The 19622-nt window shown below is 36.9% G+C and overlaps 1 protein-coding gene and 1 long non-coding RNA gene across 2 annotated transcripts; both read left to right on the top strand.

Moving 5' to 3' along the window:
• The first annotated feature begins 11757 nt into the window (after positions 1–11757).
• On the top strand, positions 11758–18988 carry LOC130461928 (protein DETOXIFICATION 45, chloroplastic-like). The gene is made up of 4 exons (XM_056830238.1): positions 11758–12383; positions 13965–14280; positions 14486–14649; positions 18747–18988. Exons 2-4 carry the CDS (start codon positions 14013–14015, stop codon positions 18855–18857), a joined length of 543 nt encoding a protein of 180 aa, XP_056686216.1. The 5' UTR covers positions 11758–12383; positions 13965–14012; the 3' UTR covers positions 18858–18988.
• On the top strand, positions 16397–17080 carry LOC130461929 (uncharacterized). The gene is made up of 2 exons (XR_008921958.1): positions 16397–16428; positions 16751–17080. It is a non-coding gene; the product is annotated as an uncharacterized lncRNA (long non-coding RNA).
• Positions 18989–19622: the final 634 nt, after the last annotated feature.

The raw sequence follows: 19622 nt of genomic DNA on the forward strand, positions 1-19622 counted from the left end.
CATGCTTTTGTGGGAATAAAAACTAAAACCCAGTCCTTTTTTCTGAAACAGAAAGCTTCGTAAATCTAACTAAAACTACGGAATTAGAATTATTCAATTTAAAACCATGACAGAATACCATTTTTACAAAATAATCCCAGAAAAATACTTACTCACATACTTGAATTCGCAGGATTCATAACCATAAAGATAGTAAATCAATTTATTTAACAATTCATCTAAAAACAATGAATTAAAGAGAGGAAGTCACACATAAAAATTAAAATAACAAAGAATTGTAATCAAAATAAGATCTTACCTTCTCAAAAACCTCACAGGTGGGGAAGGTTATTATTGAAGAATATATGCTTATTGACGACATTATTCTACAAATAAAAAAAAACATAAATTGAGGAAGGAGAGCAGAAAGATGAATAAATAAATAATTAAAATTATCCTTCCCCATTATAATAAAAATAAAGGATGAATAATTAAAACTCACCTTCTCGCAATATACTAAAAGGGAACCCAGAAGATCTAGAGCCAACCATAGCTCGCTGCATCGTCTACAATCCCACAAATATTTCAATAAATTTGCACAGCAATTCAGAAGAAATCAGTGTGAATCACCACCATAAACAATACCTAGAAAAATTAATAGAAACACTAACAAAAAAAACTCAGATTGAAAAATTGGTAATTAGGGAAAATGTAGGAGTCATTTAGGGAAAAACGAATAACAAAATTGTAATACCATCAGCGTCGGCCCTGTCGTTCCCTTTCTGACCATTTCGCCGTCGACCAACACCACCCAGCCGCCCCTCTTCTTCCTCTCCATGGATGTTTGTCCTTCTGCTGTCCCCTGACATTCCACCTACACCATCACCAAATTCAACATCTATATAACATAATTACTAACTCTATTAAATAATCCAATGTTCGACTAAAACCCTTTTGAATTTTGAGGTCAATTAAACTTTCAAAAGCAACCATTTCAAGAGAAACACAAATCAAGTCGTTTCCAGAAGTTTCGTTCACAAACCAATTCAATTAAATTCCATAGTATGATTGAAAGCTATTGAACATCAATTACCTGATTGACGAAGTTGAGTACTATTTCTGAACAAATTGGAACAAAAATGAACAATGTTTAGAGAAATTAACACGAAAACAGTAAAATTCGGATGAAATTAAGAAGAAATATTACAAATTCATACCCAGTTCGAAGAATTGATTGATTGAACTCTATCGTAAATTTGGGGTTGCAGATTTGGTTACCAACGAAAATTTTAACCCGATTACCAGCGAAATCAATTAGTCGATTTCCAAAATCTTAACCTGGAATTCCGAAATCTGCAACCCCAAATTCATCAACTCCTACATTTATCGCAATTTTTGTACAAAATAACCTGGAATTCCGAAATCTACAGCCCCAAATTCATCAACTCCTACATTTGTCGCAATTTTTGTACAAAATAATCTATGAGTCAATGGTGAGGAACGCGATTGTAGGAGAGATCGAAGATGAGAGATTGAGTGAAGGGAGGAGAGATCCAAGATGAGGGAGGAGAGATCCAAGATGAAGAGGAGAGATTGAGAAAGTAGGCGAGAGTGGAACTCTAAGTCTCTAACCCTAGAAACGAAAGTGAGGGGATCAGCAAGCAGTCACTGAATAAGTCAGGGTATTTTCGTCTTTTTACTTGAGGACACGAAAAGTTAATTTACCAAAATGCCCTCAGCTGTTGGCTTATATAATAGAGATAATTTAAACTAATTACAACTATTTGATGGTACACAGACCATATTTAAAGCAATAAAATTTGGTAATTTAGACCAATATTACATTCAAATTAATGGTACGCATACCATATTTACTATCCTATTTGGGTCATACTAGTCACTTTCCCATAACCTGCAAAAAAGTACATTTACTATATACCATTCACCATTCATTTATCAATGAATGGCCCACATAGCTGGTTAGTAGAACATATTATGCATCACTTAAATATTTGTAGCAATTAATCAAGGCTTCCAATAATCTACCAATTATTCAATCCTTATTAATTCTAATCAAGTTATTTTAACCTTAAAGGAATGTAGACCTAATCAAGAATTTATGACTAAAACGCTCCCACTTAAACCAATAAATTTACATGCTTTACTAATTTTAAACATAAAATTGTATTTCCTAGTCTAACCGGAAACATACAAATTTAGTTAAAATTTAAAGCTCATATAAATTATTATTTGAATCCTTTTAATTTATTTTTCAGTTTATTAATTTAATTAATTTAAATTTAATAAAGGTTTTAATTTTAGAAAAATAATTAGTATAAATAAAATTTATAATAATTAAATTATTCAAAATTAAATTCCGAGAAAAAATTAAATTACGAATTTTAAAATTAACTAAAATCGTTTTTCCAACTTAAAATCAAAATTAAATTCAAAGCGCATCAATCGGATCAAGACGAGGCCATGGGCTTGCGCCCATGCCCCGTCGAGTCACTAGGCAGCATCGCCCCTTACGAGTGATCGCATAGCAAGGCACGAGCAGCAGCCACGCGCAAACGCAGCAAGCCAAGCAACGCTTGCCCGCAGCATTTCTCGCTCGCTTCGTAGCGCAGCAGCATGCTTGGCGAGGCAGCGCTTGCTGCGGGCGAGGCATCCCTCGCTGCCCGTGCGCAGCCTCGTCTCGCGTGTGTGCCTTGCCTCTCACCCATCCGCCCATGCCTCATCGCAGCACTCGACGCAAGGCAGGGCCACTGCCTTGTGCTCGCGTGCCACTCGTCTTGCTCGCTGCATTCGTACCGCATGGGCGACGAGCTCCCTTGCTCGTCGTCGCATGCCGCACTATACAACATCCCTTAAGGGTAACATGTAGCGTCCATTGCTTTCTGCGTGCAAGATTCATGAGCGGATTATATAAAAATCAAAACTTTTTAATTTAAATTTATAGACAAATTAATAAATCATATTAATTTCATAAATTTTGGGCGAAAAATCGAAAATTTATTATTCAAATTAATTTTCGATTATCATGGATTCAAATCTAGGTCATAAAATTTTAAAAATTATCAAATTTAAAAAATTTATGGTGGTTTTTAATCATGGATACCTAATTAAATTGTTAATTAATTATGAAAAACAAATCAAATTCTAAATTATTCGAATTTCAACCAATTAATTACAAATACAAATTAGGTTGTATAATTAACAAGCTTAGGCATTTAAATTTGTTAAACATATACAGCAGGTCAATCAAAAATTCAAGATTTACAAACAAGAGTCGCAAATATTTAATTTAACATCTGAAAATTACAAATTTTGCGTTCGAAAAACTAAAACCTCCGAAAAGTCATAGTTAGGCTTCGAATTTGGGAATTCAGGGTTCGGCATCAATTCTTTGATTTTAGTCAAAATTTTAAAACGCCGTTTACATCCGAAATACACTATAAAATTATACGATTCCGACCATTATTGAATAAACTGCCGAAATTTCTGCGAACATATAATTAAATAACCGCACGAATTTGCAATTAATTACAAAAAATCGAAATTAATCACCCCTTTAATTCATTGCAAATTTATAAAATTTAACCATGTTAACTAATTATTATGGAATTAATTAGAGGCTTGTGATACCATTGTTAGGTTACGATACATATAAATCATATATATTTCATGCGGAAAAACCATAAAGCCAAAAATCCAAATTAATTGCCACATAACAATTAGCATAATTTAGGATACATACTCTTTGTAGCGTGCCCTCCCTTGCTGCTCCCGTACCGAACAAGAACAAGTTTAGGACTCCAAATGTCGTCCCTCCGTAGATAGTCCAAAGCATGTTCTGATCCGCCTTAGATATAATTAACTAGAATTGCACCTAAGGTATTATGTATTATTCGAATAATTTGAGGCAATATTAACGTTAGTTTTAATCCTTAAAACTATGTGAATACTTGAAATTATGTGTGTATAAATTGTGAATGTCATCACATATTTATAGGGTTGAAATAATGGAATTAGAAGTCTACTAGGTTTCAATTAATCTAATCCTATTAGAATTAGACATTAATTAAAACTAATAAAGTTATTGTTTAATTAAACAACTAACTCTAGTAACCTTAGGACATTAATCTTTTAATCTAATCCTAATTGCTTAAGGATTCGATTCATGCACGAACTTCCACACAAACACGCATGGCCCACAAGGGGCGCTGGCGCGCGCGCGGGGAGAGCAGGCTTCGGCCCACAACTGCTCGCAGCCCATTTGCTTGGGCGCGCCTATTGCCATGCGCATGGGCCGTGGGCTTGGCCTTGCGTACTGCTTGGCTGGGCCTGCGTGCCTTGGCTGCTGCTGCGATGCCTTGCGCGCTGGGCTTTCTAGGCACGGGCCTGGCTTCGTGTTGGGCCTTACGCTAGCAAGCTTGTCCGATGTTTATTTCGTACGACGCGCTTCCGATTAATTTTCCGATTCCGGAATTCATTTTCGATTAGAAAAATATTTAATATTTCGATTCCGGAATTAATTTCCGTTTCGAACAAATATTTAATATTTCCGATTCCGATAATATTTCCGATTCTGACAATATTTCCGTTTCCGGCAATATTTCCGATTCCGGCAATATTTCCATTTCCGATAATATTTTCCGATACGTACAATGTTTCCGTTTCCGGTAACATCTACGACTTGAATAATATTTATATTTCCGATACGATCCATATTTCCGTTTCCGGCAATATCATCGTTTCCGGAGTATTCATAATTTGCCTTTTGACGATTCCAGCTCCCATTCGAACCGAGATCCGTCGATTCTGAATATCCATAAATGGAGTATTTAATTCACTTAAATACTTGATCCGTTCACGTACTATTTGTGTGACCCTACGGGTTCAATCAAGAGTAAGCTGTGGATTAATATTATTAATTTCACTTGAACTGAAGCGGCCTCTAGCTGGGCATACAGTTCACTTGTTCTCACTGAATTATTAACTTGTTTAATTAACTAATACTGAACCGCATTTATTAGACTTAGCATTAAATGCATACTTTGACCAAGGGCATTATTTCCTTTAACAATGTGATGCATGCCTTCCCTAGCTTCTCCCGAACCGAACAAGAACAAGTTTAGGACTCCAAATGTCGCCCCTCCGTAGATAGTCCACAGCACGTTCGAATCCGCCTTAGATTCAACCAACTAGAATATTCTCTAAGGTATTATGTTTATTCGGAAAGCTTAATTATTAATTTAGGCAAATTATTAAATTCTCACTTGAACTTAATCTATGTGAATACTTATTGAATGGTTGTATAATTGTGATTATGAACCACATATTTATAGGGTGGCAATAACGGAATTAGAATTCTACTAGAACTCCATTAGGATTCTAGTTGAATTAAATCATTAGAATTTAATGTTTAATCAAACACCTAAGTGTTTCAGATTTAACAAAAACATTCAATTCGAGTAGAATTAGGAAAACGATATTAAGCAAGCAATCCTAAACGACCAAGGACTTGGTCGTACGAAGCCTGGCAGGGACGCAGCCCACGAGGGGCGCTCGTGCTCGGCTCGGCCCAAGGCATGGGCGCTGGCAGCACGCGGCCCATTGTTGGGCGCTGCTCGCTAGGCCTGCCTTGCTGCTCGCTTGCCGCGCGGGCTTCGCTGGGCGCTGGGCCTGGCTTCGTGTTGGGCCTTGCGTCTAGCAAGCTCGTCCTTCGATCATTTCGCACGTCGCGCTTCCGATTCATTTTCCGATTCCGAAATTCATTTCCTATTCGAACAATATTTAATATTTCCGATTCCGGAATTTATTCTCGATTCGAACAAATATTTTATATTTCCGATTCCGGAATTTATTTCCGATTCCGAAAATATTTCCGATTTCGGTAATATTTCCGTTTCCAGCAATATTTCTATTTACGATAATATTTTCCGATAAGTACCATGTTAGTTTCCGTTTCCGACATCATCTACGACTTGGATAATATTTATATTTCCGTTACGATCCATATTTCTGTTTCCGGCAATATCATCATCTACGGAGTATTCATATTTTACCTTTTGGCGATTTCAGCTCCCACTGGAACCGAGATCCATCGTTTCCGAATGTTCATAAATAAAGTATTTAATTCCTCTAGCTAGGCATATAGCTCAGTTGATCTCACTGAATTATTAACTTGCATAATTAATTAATACTGAACCGCATTTATTAGACTTAGCATTATAATTAATTAATACTGAACCGCATTTATTAGACTTAGCATTGAATGCATACTTGGACCAAGGGCATCATTTCCTTCAGGTACATGCATGACCGAGAATCGTAACCTGTGAACATATACTGCCAAACGGACCAGGTCTTTCACTTTTATTTATCATGTTTCGTTTAATTTTACATTTTAGCCTTTTTACTTCAGTTGAATTGAAGTAACATAATTCCTTTAGATCATTTGATCAAAATAAAACATCATTTAGATCCTGGGATCCATAAAATATCATTTCTTTTATAACATCACATAAACATCATTTTATGTGGAAAACTCACTCAAATCATATTATAAAGAATAATGCAATCATAATTCATTTCCCGCAATTCATAAAACATGTCAAAACATTTAGTCCATAAATTCAGTCATAATGTCATACTTTCATAATCACATTTATAAAGGAATTGCGGGTATTAGCAATAGTCCAAAATCTTTCTAAATATTAAATCATTGAATTAGTACCAAATCAATGAGTAATTTAAAATCAATATTTTATAAATCATAAATTTTATAAGTAATGAATCTATAAAATAACAAATTTTAATAAAAAATATAATTTTCATAAATTAACGAAAATATCATTAGTCAAAATTTAAAGCTAAATATATATATATATATATACTAATATAATTATTTACTAATAAAATTTTGATAATATAATATATATATATGATATTATCAAAATTTTATTAGTAAATAATTATATTAGTAAATAATTAGAAATAATTAGAAAGAATTAGTAATTATTTACTAATATAATTATTAGTAAATAATTATATTAGTAAATAATTACAAGAAAATAATAAGCAATTTTATTAGTAAGTAATTATATTATCAAAATTTATTAAAATATAAAAATTGCTAAATTGAAAATCTGAAAATTCAGATTGGTCTTACCCAAAGCCCAAATGGAATATGCCCCAATTTATATGGGGGGTTTTGAGGAGAATAAAAACAAAGTCTCAAACCAAAAATTGGTTTTGGTTTTTTGGAAATAGGGGACACGGACAGGGGAGGGGACAAAGGAACAAGGCACGGGAGGAGAAACAATGAGAGGAGGGAGGAAGAAGGTGGTCGGGCTGGGCGGCTCGGTGTCGTGGTGATGCGCCGGTGAAGGCGACGGTGGTGATTGGTGGTTGGTGGCGGCGGGACGACGAGGGAGAGAGAAAGGGCACGAAATGGGCGAACAAAACAGGGGAGTTTGGTGGGTTTTTCGATCGGTTTTGGGGAGGAGGAAGGGCGGTTCGCCAAAGTTTTCGAGGCGGAGGTTGGATGGCGAGATAGTGAAGGTGGCTGGAGGTGGTAGTGCATGGCGTGGGTTGTGTTGCGAGGCAAGGAAAGGGAGAGGGACAGGGGAGGGACGGGGGATGCGTGGGAGAGGAGAGGGGAGATGGTGGGGTGTGTGGTGGCGCTGGAGGGGGTCGATGGTGGTTGGGGTGGTAGTCAATGGTGGTCACGGTGGTTGCAGTGGTGGTGTTTGTTGTAGTGGCTCGAATCCGAGAAAACAAGGGGGTGAGATTTCCAGTTTTTGGTAATTTGATTTTTGGTTGAGGAAATTGGTGCAAATTTGTGTCTGATTATAAGGTGAAGAAGAAGGAGAATTTCTTGGGGGTTAAGGAGTGAATGTGGACTGGATTGAGGGAAGGAAGGAAGGAATTCCTTCCTGCTTTGTAAGTGACGAGTGTAGACACCTACTTTTGTCCCCATTCCCAAAAGGGAAGGTTCGATGATGAGAACACAAATCTCCACTTGGCAACGCATCTCCTATAAAATAACGAATCTCAATTACCCTTTTCATTTCAGCCAAAACTGCTATTTATGGAAACCTGCTAAGAATAGTAACTACCGTAAAAGGTAGTTGTTAAAAGTGGCAAAGTCATAAAAGCTAGTAACCTGTCAGAATTAGGTGTTGCATTCCAACATAAATCCTAAAAGAGATAGAATTTTCATTCTTAGTATAATTCAAAAATAAGAGTTACGTATTAACTAAATTCCTAACGAACCTAGATTTCGTAATGGGCCCAGACGCATTCCGTCATAAAGTTAATACGCACTACAGGACTCGGATGAATCTCAAAAGCTCCGTATTCTAAGAGTCCAAATCTGACAAAGAACTCGGCCCAGATCCCATTTTCAACGCCTGGTTCTGGGCGCCGAAATCTTCGGCGCCCAGCCCTGGGCGCTGAAAATGCCCGGGGCCGTTTTATTTCCGGATTCTTTTTGGATTCATATCTTAAAATCTATCTTCCACACACCCTTTTCCTATAAATACAGCCTCAAAACCGACGTGAAGACACACACAATTCCATAACCTGAGTATTGACTCTAGCCTTAAGCCTAGCCTCACGCTGCGAAATTGATCCGGCGTTCTGTCGCAATCGACCCAAAAGTCGAACAGAACGCATCCTGCCCCTTGTAGCTGATTAATTAAGCCTAAATACTGGAACATTGCTTGGAAACCCGAGATTCGTTAAATAAAAGGAGAAATAGCAAAGCCAAGTGGTTAGTTTTCTGAGAACCGTAACGTACCTCTCAAGGGTGCGTTGTAATGTGTCCCTCATATGATTTAATCGCTCTCATCACCCTTTTATAAAATTGTCGAACTATTAACTTGATTGATCTATCACGCCTAATAAAATAATGCCTTGGACAATTGAATTATCATGCTAGGTACCTTAAATCAATCTAAATAAGATAATCACGATCGATTTAGTGTTATGTGTTGCATATTGCTAAAATCAATTCAGAATAGTTTAATAGTTTAAACGCATGTCCCTTCAATTATTTATGCTGAGCTAGTAAGGATAACCTGCCTCTGGAGTTATCGATGAGCACTCCTCTCGGTAGTTACAGTCTCCCGAACTCTCAATCTCTTCCCTGCGGGTGTACGTTGAGCGATCCCCACACCAGGGATCACAAGGGAACCTATGGTCGTCGTGGTCGAACATAATTGCACTCCCTTTATGTCACGATAACCGGGTTTTGTCAGTTTTTCTCATTGTCGTTAAAAACTTAATGGCGGCTCCTATATTACTATTCGATTGGGTGTAAACTCACAAGAAATCCAATTACACTTGATCTGACAACATCACGCCCACGAGGGACGAGGTCACGCATTAGCCTCGTGCTTTTTCGACCCCCTCACAGTGGCGACTCCACTGGGGAACGTTAATGAAATACTCGTGCTCGTAGGTAATCCAAATAGCCGAAGGGTGAAACGATCCTACTCCGCGTTTATTTCCTTATCAAGTTGGGACGACCTGAAAATCAGCATATTAATGTGAACGGACAAAACCGCATAACGAATCTTGGCTCTCTTGGTGTGTTTCATCTCGGGAGTTGGGACTAAGGATACCCATCGCCACTCGGGGGGTGCATACGCTTTGAATGTTGTCCACTCGGCACTTTCTCTAGTAGTACACCTGTCCCAAATCCAATCGCTCGCCCATTAGGTCCCTCTCATTGGTGCATGCCCCCTTGGCTTACATCGTGATTGGCCTCTTGGGACGAAATTCGTCTGTTGAATGCACTACCTCGACTGGGGCATGTGTTGGATCTACAATAGAAGCGGTACCAAGCCGGCGCAAATATTACCCATAGAAGCCTATCATAAACTACGTGACATATTATTATTGCTTCATGTTGTAATGCTAGTTATGTGTAGCGAATTATGTGATTGTGTTGAGATTGTGTGTGACAAAATACCGGAAAACCAACGACCCTAAAAATTTCCCAAACATTCATAAACACCGATTGGCCAAAGAGTTATACCAAAATACGTGTTCCGCAGCCCCGGGCGATCGCCACAAAAATAAGCGACGCCTAGGACGGCCTGTAACGGATCCCACAACGCGTAAATGACGTTATTAGGCGAGCACGCAAAATACGTGTTACGCGAACAGAATACGAGTACCAGTCAGAGACGCATTTCCAGCGCCCCTGGCTGGGCGCAAATCATTTTCAACGCCCAGAGCTGGGCGCTGAAGTTGCTGCCTGGCCTTTTGGTCAGGCACAGCAGCCTCGGTGCCCGCGCATAAAGTATACGTAGCAATAAAAAAAATTCGTAACAAATTTGCTACGAGGACGTATGAAAAAAGGCACTCGATTCTAAGAACGACTTATAAAATAAACAACTCCTTGTGTCGTCATTAGGCCTCCTATGACGACAATGTTCGGCACCAAAACCAAGCACACTGATTAAATGACCTTGAATGTCACATGGGCAAAGTATTCAAAAAATGATGTTCAAATAAAGTTTTCAAGGAAAAAATAATGTTCGAATAAAAAATAAATAAATCCGAGTCTAGACTAGGCTATGCCAAAGTACAATCTAAATCCTAAGTCTTAGTTGTCTTATACATAGAATCGGTCCTAATGCTTGGTGTCGTTCTGCAAGTTAAAAGGTTAAACCATATTAAGTCTCCCTTCCTAACATTTAAATCGATAAGCACCCATATGTTATTGTCATCCCTTGCTAAGAATCTACGGCCTCAATTCTCTCTCTCACCAATAAAAAGAATATATTATGTAATTCAAGTATTTGCAAAATGGAAACAGTCACATTCTGAATATCATTCCTCCATAGTCGCACAAACCCCAAAGTGAACCTAAGGTGTCAATACCATTGGCAAAAAAAAATAATGGCCTCAAGGCTTATGATCACATTGGGTCACGACTATCATAGTCCTCTCGAGCCACTCGCTCCTTGAAATACTCCTAAGTACAGACTAAAAGATTTTCCATGAATGCAACATGATGAACCATGAAAATACCCAAATCGGCATGCCATAAAGCTACCATTGGGGTAAAGCAACACACTATAAGAGAGAAGCCGCACTAATGATTCTAGTCTTGCAAAAATGAAAATTCGATCTCCCCAACTAACTACCTTGCCAACATTAAGCAAAATGGCGCATGACAAATGAACACCCAAGGGTTAAAATCTAAAGTGTCAACCAACGAAAGTTATGGTCCAATTATCCTAAATCTGAGAGTCGCTTGGTCAAGTATTATAGGCTTACGCCACGTCATTATTTTGAGTCTAGGCCAACTCCTTGTATTCATACACGGGTTATAATCAGAAAAATTAATGAAAGTTCGAGTCTAAATCACAACTTCCAATTAAATCCCGGAAACTGGAATCTGAAAAGAAGCAAAAAAAAAAAAAAAATCGATGTAATTCTTTCGCTAAATTTGAATAAAGTAAAAACAACATTTTGAATCTACGCTATTTGCACATTTTAAGAAACGACTAAATACGCTTGCAAAGTAAGACAATTTGAAGGTCCACCCTAGGCCTACTAAAATTAAAGGTCCACTATAGGCCTACCAAACAAGGCTCACTCAGTCTCGCCCCGTGACTCAAAGACCACAACCATCTACCTTTTAGCCCAAATAAAAAGGGGGAGAAATCCCAAGAAAAAAAAAGAAGAAAAAAGAGAAGGAGAAAAGGGAGAGCGAAAAGAGCGAGCCATGAACACTAGTAGAAAAAACCCCTGTTGCAACCCCCTTGTTGCAGCGTACATGTGTTAATACGCTTCAACAACCAGTCGGTCAACGCGGGTCAAACCCTTTAAAGGGTTATTGCAGCGTACAATTTAATTGTTCCCTGCAAAAAAGTTTGTTGCAGCGTACATTTTAAAAGCCCGCTGCAATAGCTCGTTTTTGTTGCAGCGTACTTGTTAAAGCCCCCTGCAATAACCCGGGTAAAAAAAAATTCGCTGCAATATTCGTTGAAACTAATTCAAAACAAATTAAGCATCTCTCACTCTCAACTCCCTTCTTCTCCCTTAACTTTCCCTGCGTCATCCCCTCAAAAAAAAACCCTTTCTCTTCGTCGGTGGTTCTAGCCTCCTCGCCAGAGGCCACCTATTAGCTTGCTCGGCCGTTTTGATTCTGCCTATCATTCTGCCTTTTGATTTCGATTCCAATTTCACAACTAGGTTTTGGTATTGTAGATGTCGAGTTGCAATTTCTAATCAATTGGAATTGCGGAACTTGATTTTGGTGGATTCATACATTTAATTTTTTTTGTTTGTTTGAGTCCTATTCTTGATGTGCGGAAAAGGAAGGCGGTTCGATTGAGCAAAGATGTCGACTCCAAACGTCGCCAAATTAACAATGGGTAAAATTTTCTCTTAAGCACCTTAATTTATGCACAATTTCAGTTTTCTTTGTTGTTGTTGTTGTTGCTGCGAATTTGAACATCATTAACTGGGTTTTTCCATTAAGTAATGATAAAGTGTGAGCTACTGTATAATTGAGTTGGTTATGCTTGTGAATTTGTTTGTTTTGATTGAATTTAAAGCCTTTTATGTGGGGGGGATTGGCAAAGGAACCATGGGTCAGCTTTTAATTGGGGATTTAGTTCATAGATTCGATTGTATGGTTTGGTTAATAGAGGATCTCATTTTCATGTGTTATTTTTCCTATGCTAAGAAACTCCTGAGCAAAGATAATTACATGTTGCAACCAGTTACTGTGTAGAAAAGCAAGGAATTCTGGAAATCAAATATATACAAAATTTTTGTAATTGGTTCCATTAGATAGTTGGATTTCATTGTTCTGCATTCTAATGCCAATCTTTTCCTCCATTTATGTGATATTTTTGTTTATTTGGTAGTCTGTGTATCATGAATGTAATCATTGTTTATTATAAGACGACTAGTAATTTGATTTCTTCCACAAGTATATTTGGTGTGGTCTTATTAGATGTGGGATTGGATAATGAAACATGAGCCGGTGGTTTCAAGAAAGAAAGTTGCTCGCGTCCTATTTTCCGTCAACCTCTTCGTCGCGGCTACCTGTCCCCTCTTTTAGGTTTGCTCGATTCGTTTACCTGATTTTTGTTTTAAGAATTAGGGTTTTTCAATTCGTTTTTAGGGTTCTTTGCGTTTGTTCAATTCTTTTTTAGGGTTTGTTCAATTTGTTTCTTCAATTCATTTTTTCAATTCGTTTTTAGGGTTCAATTCGTTTGTTCAATTCGTTTTTAGGGTTTGTTCAATTTGTTTTTACGGTTTGTTTAATTTGTTTGTTCAATTCGTTTGTCCAGTCACTATAGCTAGGCCTAACATGGTAGGAGTATGTGAGAGACACTGACAAAATAAATCAATGTAACAATGCAACTATTTTCTATGCGCATCCTCTGCTAGATTTTCCTGTATATAGACTTAGTGAGGTAGTGTACAGTTGTTGTCACTGACTCATTGGTTTGGCTTAACTTTCCTTGCTTTATTCCAAATCATGTTTTGATGACGAGTTCTGGTCTTCCCGTTATGATTATATTTTGGCCTTCATCTCTGTTCCACATTACAAGCTTTTTGCTTAAAAGACATCCTAATTTGAAAGTGTAACAATTTTTTTCATGAAAGTACTATTCTTAGAGGTCGTACCCAGTTATTCTCATAAAGTTGTGAGATCTCGGTAGAGTCCAAGAAGTCAATGATCTCTTTGCAGCTACCATTTTTCCATATGATATGTAAGGTCGGTTATTAGTTTGTTGTAGTGTAGATTCCGGGTGATAATCATTCTGGCTTGTGAGTATAATTTTTAGGTCAGCATAGCTTCTTCATCCCTGAAAATAAATCATTCGTGATAGCCTCAATCTCAAAATAGTATAATCCCCCCCCCCCCCCCCCCCCCCCCCATTTGTATATATGTTTTAAGTTTTTAACAGAAGATTGATTAGTTAATTCGTGTTTGGTAGGCTGTCGTTCATAGAGCTAAGAACTCAAAATATTCAGCTGATGAGGATATGGAGGAGACAGATGTTAAAGATCCAAATTTAAAGCAATCTCTGGAGTCTGCTACTTCTCAGATTAGCCAGCTAGCTCTTTCTAATAGTCCTACTGGTAAATCTTCACTGAATTCTATTGTGGGATCAGATACGGCCAATGCAGGTGTAGATATTGACTTTTTGACTTTTTATGTCTGTACATTGATGATTTGGTTTCTTAGCAAGAGAGTAATATTATTACCTCCAAAATTTGGAGATCTGAAGTTTGGGGTCTATTTAAAATCTGGTGAGTGTCAGAGAAATGTTTATGGTTATTTTCTGTTTTTGATTCTTTATCCAACACATTGATTTTAATAACCTTCTACTTAATAATCACCATTACAAACTTCTTAAATTAGTCTGCTTAAGTGGCCATTGTTTGTACCTACTTAAAGTGTTACTCGTACATGTTTGGATTGCCGTCTGTTTCCTTATTTTTACCTTTTTTCCAGGTGGATTTCTGATTGGAAGAACTGTGGCTGTTTTGATAACTATGACGATTGGGACCTCGATGGCTGCTCGTCAAGGTCCTCTAGCTATGGCTGCTCATCAAATCTGTATGCAAGTGTGGTTGGCTGTCTCTCTTTTAACTGATGGATTGGCCGCATCTGGTCAGGTATGAGCTTTCATCTAACTAGGAGGTTCGATATCCAGGCTATAGGTTTTTCAGGCATCTAGACTACCTCTATTCTACAGTGCTTGTCCATTATGATTTATGATTATCACAAAAGTTGAAGATTGTGAATAATGTGTGGGTTTTAACCAAATAGGAAAAGCTTCTTGGATTAATAAGCATTTGTTGTTGTCCAAAGATCCTGATTTGTGAACAATAAACCAAATAGGAAAAGCTACATATTTTCTCAGAGTATTACACTTATTACATGTTTAATATGAATAGTTTTAACTTTCTAACACTCATTCCAATCTACTTATGCAAATTTAAGGCTTGTTTGGTCGTTATAGGTCATATTAGGCTAAAATGAGGCTTTTTTGCTCCCAAATATGAAATAAAGAACCTTAGGACTCATTTTAAACATATTAAATGTTTTATATGATTAGTTTTAACTTTACAAGACTTAATCCAATCTATTTATGCACATTCATGACTTCTTTGGCCGTTATAGGTCATATTTAGGCTAAAATGACATTTTCGCTCCCAACTTTGATCTAACGAACTTAAAAACTAATTTCAAACTTATTACATGATTCATATGATTATTTTTAACTTTTCAAGACTCAATCCTATCTATTATGCACATTTGAGACTTGTTTAGTCGTTATAGGTCCCAACTATGAACCAAAGAACCTAAGGACTCATTTTAAACTTACTAAATGTTTTATATGCTTATTTTTAACTTTCTAGGACTCATTCCAATCCATTTATGCACATTTAAGGCTCATTGTGTCGTTATGGGTCATATTTAGGCTAAAATGACATTTTCGCTCCCAACTTTGAACTTAAGAACTTAATGACTCATTTTAAACTTATTATATGATAAATATGCTTAGTTTTAAGTTTCTAAGACTTATTCTAATCTACTTATACCCATTTAATGCTTGTTTGATCGTTATAGGTCATATTTAGGATAAAATAAGGCATTTTCGATCCCAACTTTAAAATAAAGAACCTAAGGACTTATTTTAAAATTATTACATGTTTAATATGCTTAGTTTTAACGGATTTTTCATGAAATACCCCTGAATTTTTGCAAAATTCACCAAATGCCCCTCGACTTTCAGAAATTCACCAAATGCCCTCCACTTTTTAACAAATACACAAGATACCCTTAATGAGCATTTTCTGTCAATTCTGTTAGATTACCGTCAACTTTACCCCTAATTAACTCTATTATTCCTAACTTATCTAATTATCCTAATTAAATTAAAAATAGAAAATAAAAAATCCCTTGTGTTTTTCTCTCTCTACCGTTCATTCTCTTTCCCAAATGAAAACCATGGCAGCCATGGCAGTCACCACCATGGTCATCCCCTTTCTCTCTCCTCATCCCCTTCACTACCCCTATTCCTATTCCTCTCCCCTTCACCAACCTATGAAAATAAACAGACCCAATTCGCAGAGCCTTATATACGGGATTTGATCTGGTGCATCACAACTCCATCAAACAAGGTCTTCATCCCTCTGATTGTATCATCACCATCGTTAATCGTGAATTTCCATATGTTGTTGTTTTCATGGTTGTTGCTTATAAGTTTGCGGTGGTGAATATGTTGCCAGAAACTGTAACAGTGATACTAAAATTGGAGGTGGGGCTGCATTGAAGACCCGCTTGCCGCGGCTGTTACGGCTGTGCTCCGATCGATTTTCGTCTTCCCCTGCTTTTTCCGCCGATGCACCTCCTCTCTCCTTCTCAATTTTTCGGCACCGCCGCAGCAGGTTGGTTGTCGGTATGAGTTGTTGTTGCTTCAATCACCTCTTCATTAATTTCAAGAAATCAAAATCAATTATTGTGAAGGTATATCTTGGAAGATTAATTTGGAGATGAAATTCTCGAATGTCTGTGGAATTGATGAGAGGGATTTTGTCAGTGTTATTGAAAGGGACTAAGGGTAAATTAGTTAGTTGAAGTAACCCAATTGCACTCCTCCTCTCCAATTGTATTTATGGTTGATTTAATTTCCAGAATTTTAGTTCTCTCTCCATATGTTCCCTGAACTTGTGAGGGTTTGTTTGATTTTTTTTCCCCAAAATTTGTAAGGGAAAGAGGAGAGGAAGCTCAGAAAATCAGAGAAGTTGCAGAGGCAGGCACATGCGAGGTAGGAGACGACAGTAGACATATCGATGGTGTGGCAGGGATTAGACATCCATGGAAGAAGGAGAAAGGGAAGATCCATGGAAGAAAGAGAAAGGGAAGATAAAAGGGGCGAGGAGGAAGGTTAGTGGTGGGTTGGCAGTTGATTTTTTTTAATAGTAAATTAGATTAATTAGGAGTTAATTAGTTTAGTTAAGAAAAAAGTTAACGGAAAAGTTAACGGAGCTGACGGAAAATCTTCATTAATGGCATATTGTGTATTAAGTTTATGAATAAGGGTATCTTGTGCATTTGTTAAAAAGTGGAGGGCATTTGATGAATTTCTGAAAGTCGAGGGGCATTTGGTGAATTTTGCAAAAATTCAGGGGTATTTCATGAAAAATCCGTAGTTTTAAGTTTCTAAGACTTATTCTAACTACTTATACACATTTAAGGCTTGTTTGGTCGTTATAGGACATATTTAGGCTAAAATGACATTTTCGCTCCCAACTATGAACCAAAGAACCTAAGGACTCATTTTAAACTTACTAAATGTTTTATATGCTTATTTTTAACTTTCTAGGACTCATTCCAATCCATTTATGCACATTTAAGACTCATTGTGTCGTTTTAGGTCATATTTAGGCTAAAATGACATTTTCGCTCCCAACTTTGAACTTAAGAACCTAAGGACTCATTTTTAAATTATTATATGATTAATAAGCTTAGTTTTGAGTTTCTAGGACTTATTCTAATCTACTTATACCCATTTAATGCTTGTTTGATCGTTCTAGGTCATATCTAGGCTAAAATAAGGCATTTTCGCTCCCAACTTTAAAATAAAGAACCTAAGGACTCATTTAAAACTTATTACATGTTTAATATGCATAATTTTAACGATCTAGGACTCGTTCCAATCTATTTATGCACCTATAGGCTCATTGGGTCGTTATAGGTCATATTTAGGCTAAAATGAGCATTTTCTCTCCCAAATTTGAAATAAAGAACCTAAGGACTCATTTTAAACCTTTTAAATGATTAATATACTTAGCTTTAAGTTTCCAAGACTCGTTCCAATCTATTTATGCACATTTAAGGTTCATTGGGTCGTTATAGGTCTTATTTAGGCTGGATTGCCATTTTCGCTCCCAACTTTGAACTAAAGAACCTAATGACTCATTTTAAACTTTTTACATGTTTAATATGAATAGTTTTAACTTTCTAAGACCCATTCGAATCTATTAATGCACATTTAAGGCTCATTGGTTCGTTATAGGTCATATTTAGGCTAAAATGATATTTTCGCTCCCAAATTTGAACTCAAGAACCTAAGGACTTATTTTAAACTTTGTACATGATTAATATGCTTAGTTTGAAGTTTTCAAGACTTATTCCAATCTATTTATGCACATTTAAGGTTTGTTTGGTCGTTATTGGCCATATTTAGGCTAAAATGAGCATTTTCTCTCCCAAATTTGAAATAAAGAACCTAAGGACTCATTTTAAACCTTTTAAATGATTAATATACTTAGCTTTAAGTTTCCAAGACTCGTTCCAATCTATTTATGCACATTTAAGGTTCATTGGGTCGTTATAGGTCTTATTTAGGCTGGATTGACATTTTCGCTCCCAACTTTGAACTAAAGAACCTAATGACTCATTTTAAACTTTTTACATGTTTAATATGCATAGTTTTAACTTTCTAAGACTCATTCCAATCTATTTACGCACATTTAAGGCTCATTGGGTCGTTATAGGTTTTATTTAGGCTAAATGACATTTTCGCTCCCAAATTTGAGCTACATAACCTAAGAATTCATTTTATACCTTTTACATGATTAATATGCTTAGCTTTAAGTTTCCAAGACTATTAGGACATTTTTATTAGTTGCTTGAATGTTAAAGTGTGATATTTAATTTGAATTTAATCTAATGCTTAGTTGAAATTTCTGTTTTTGTAAAGGTCTACACTCCGAGGAATGCGCCTATACTAGTGAGGAAATTGATGTGGTTCGTGAGCAACGGGCTAAGTGTTTTACCCGCAAGTATTTACTATTGGCTTGAGCGCGCTTGATCGAGGTGGTTTAGTTGTTATAGAACAATCGTTTCCATTAAAATGTATGCGTACATTGAAATTGGAACGTATATTTGAATGTAGTACGTGCACTTTGGTTTTGGGATATATATATATGTATACAAAACACCAGTTATTATTTTTTATATTTGTTCTACAGGTTGCGATATTTTATTTATTGTTGTTGACAGGTTCCTATATTTGGTGCAAGACACCCTAGCTATAGATAAATAAAACTAAAATTTTCCCGCCAAAAGCACAGCTTTGTTGAAGGGGGCATATACTTGTTCGCTGCAACAAGTGTGTAAAATTAGGCAAAAATCAAGACTTGTTGCAGCGTACAAAATGATGTACGCTGCAACAGACTGGTTTGTTGCAGCGGGCTTTTATTTGTACGCTGCAACAAACCAGTTTGTTGCAGCGTACAAATAAAAGCCCGCTGCAACAAACCAGTCTGTTGCAGCGTACATCATTTTGTACGCTGCAACAAGTCTTGATTTTTGCCTAATTTTACACACTTGTTGCAGCGTACATGCAAATGTACGCTGCAAAAAAGTACTTTTCGCAGCGTACATTGTACGCTGCAACAAGTCAATACTTGTTGCAGGCCCCCCAGTTGCAGCATACGATGTACGCTGCAACAGGGGTCTAAAAGCCCGCTGCAACAAGGGTTTTTTCTACTAGTGGAAATACTTAGCCCGTACCTCGCAAAGTGCGAAATTTACCCAAGTAAACGAAGGAAAAGAATTGAGTCAACCAATCCAA

The sequence above is a fragment of the Spinacia oleracea genome, chromosome 5 (assembly GCF_020520425.1).
Source record: "Spinacia oleracea cultivar Varoflay chromosome 5, BTI_SOV_V1, whole genome shotgun sequence".
NCBI classification, from domain to species: Eukaryota; Viridiplantae; Streptophyta; class Magnoliopsida; order Caryophyllales; family Amaranthaceae; genus Spinacia; species Spinacia oleracea.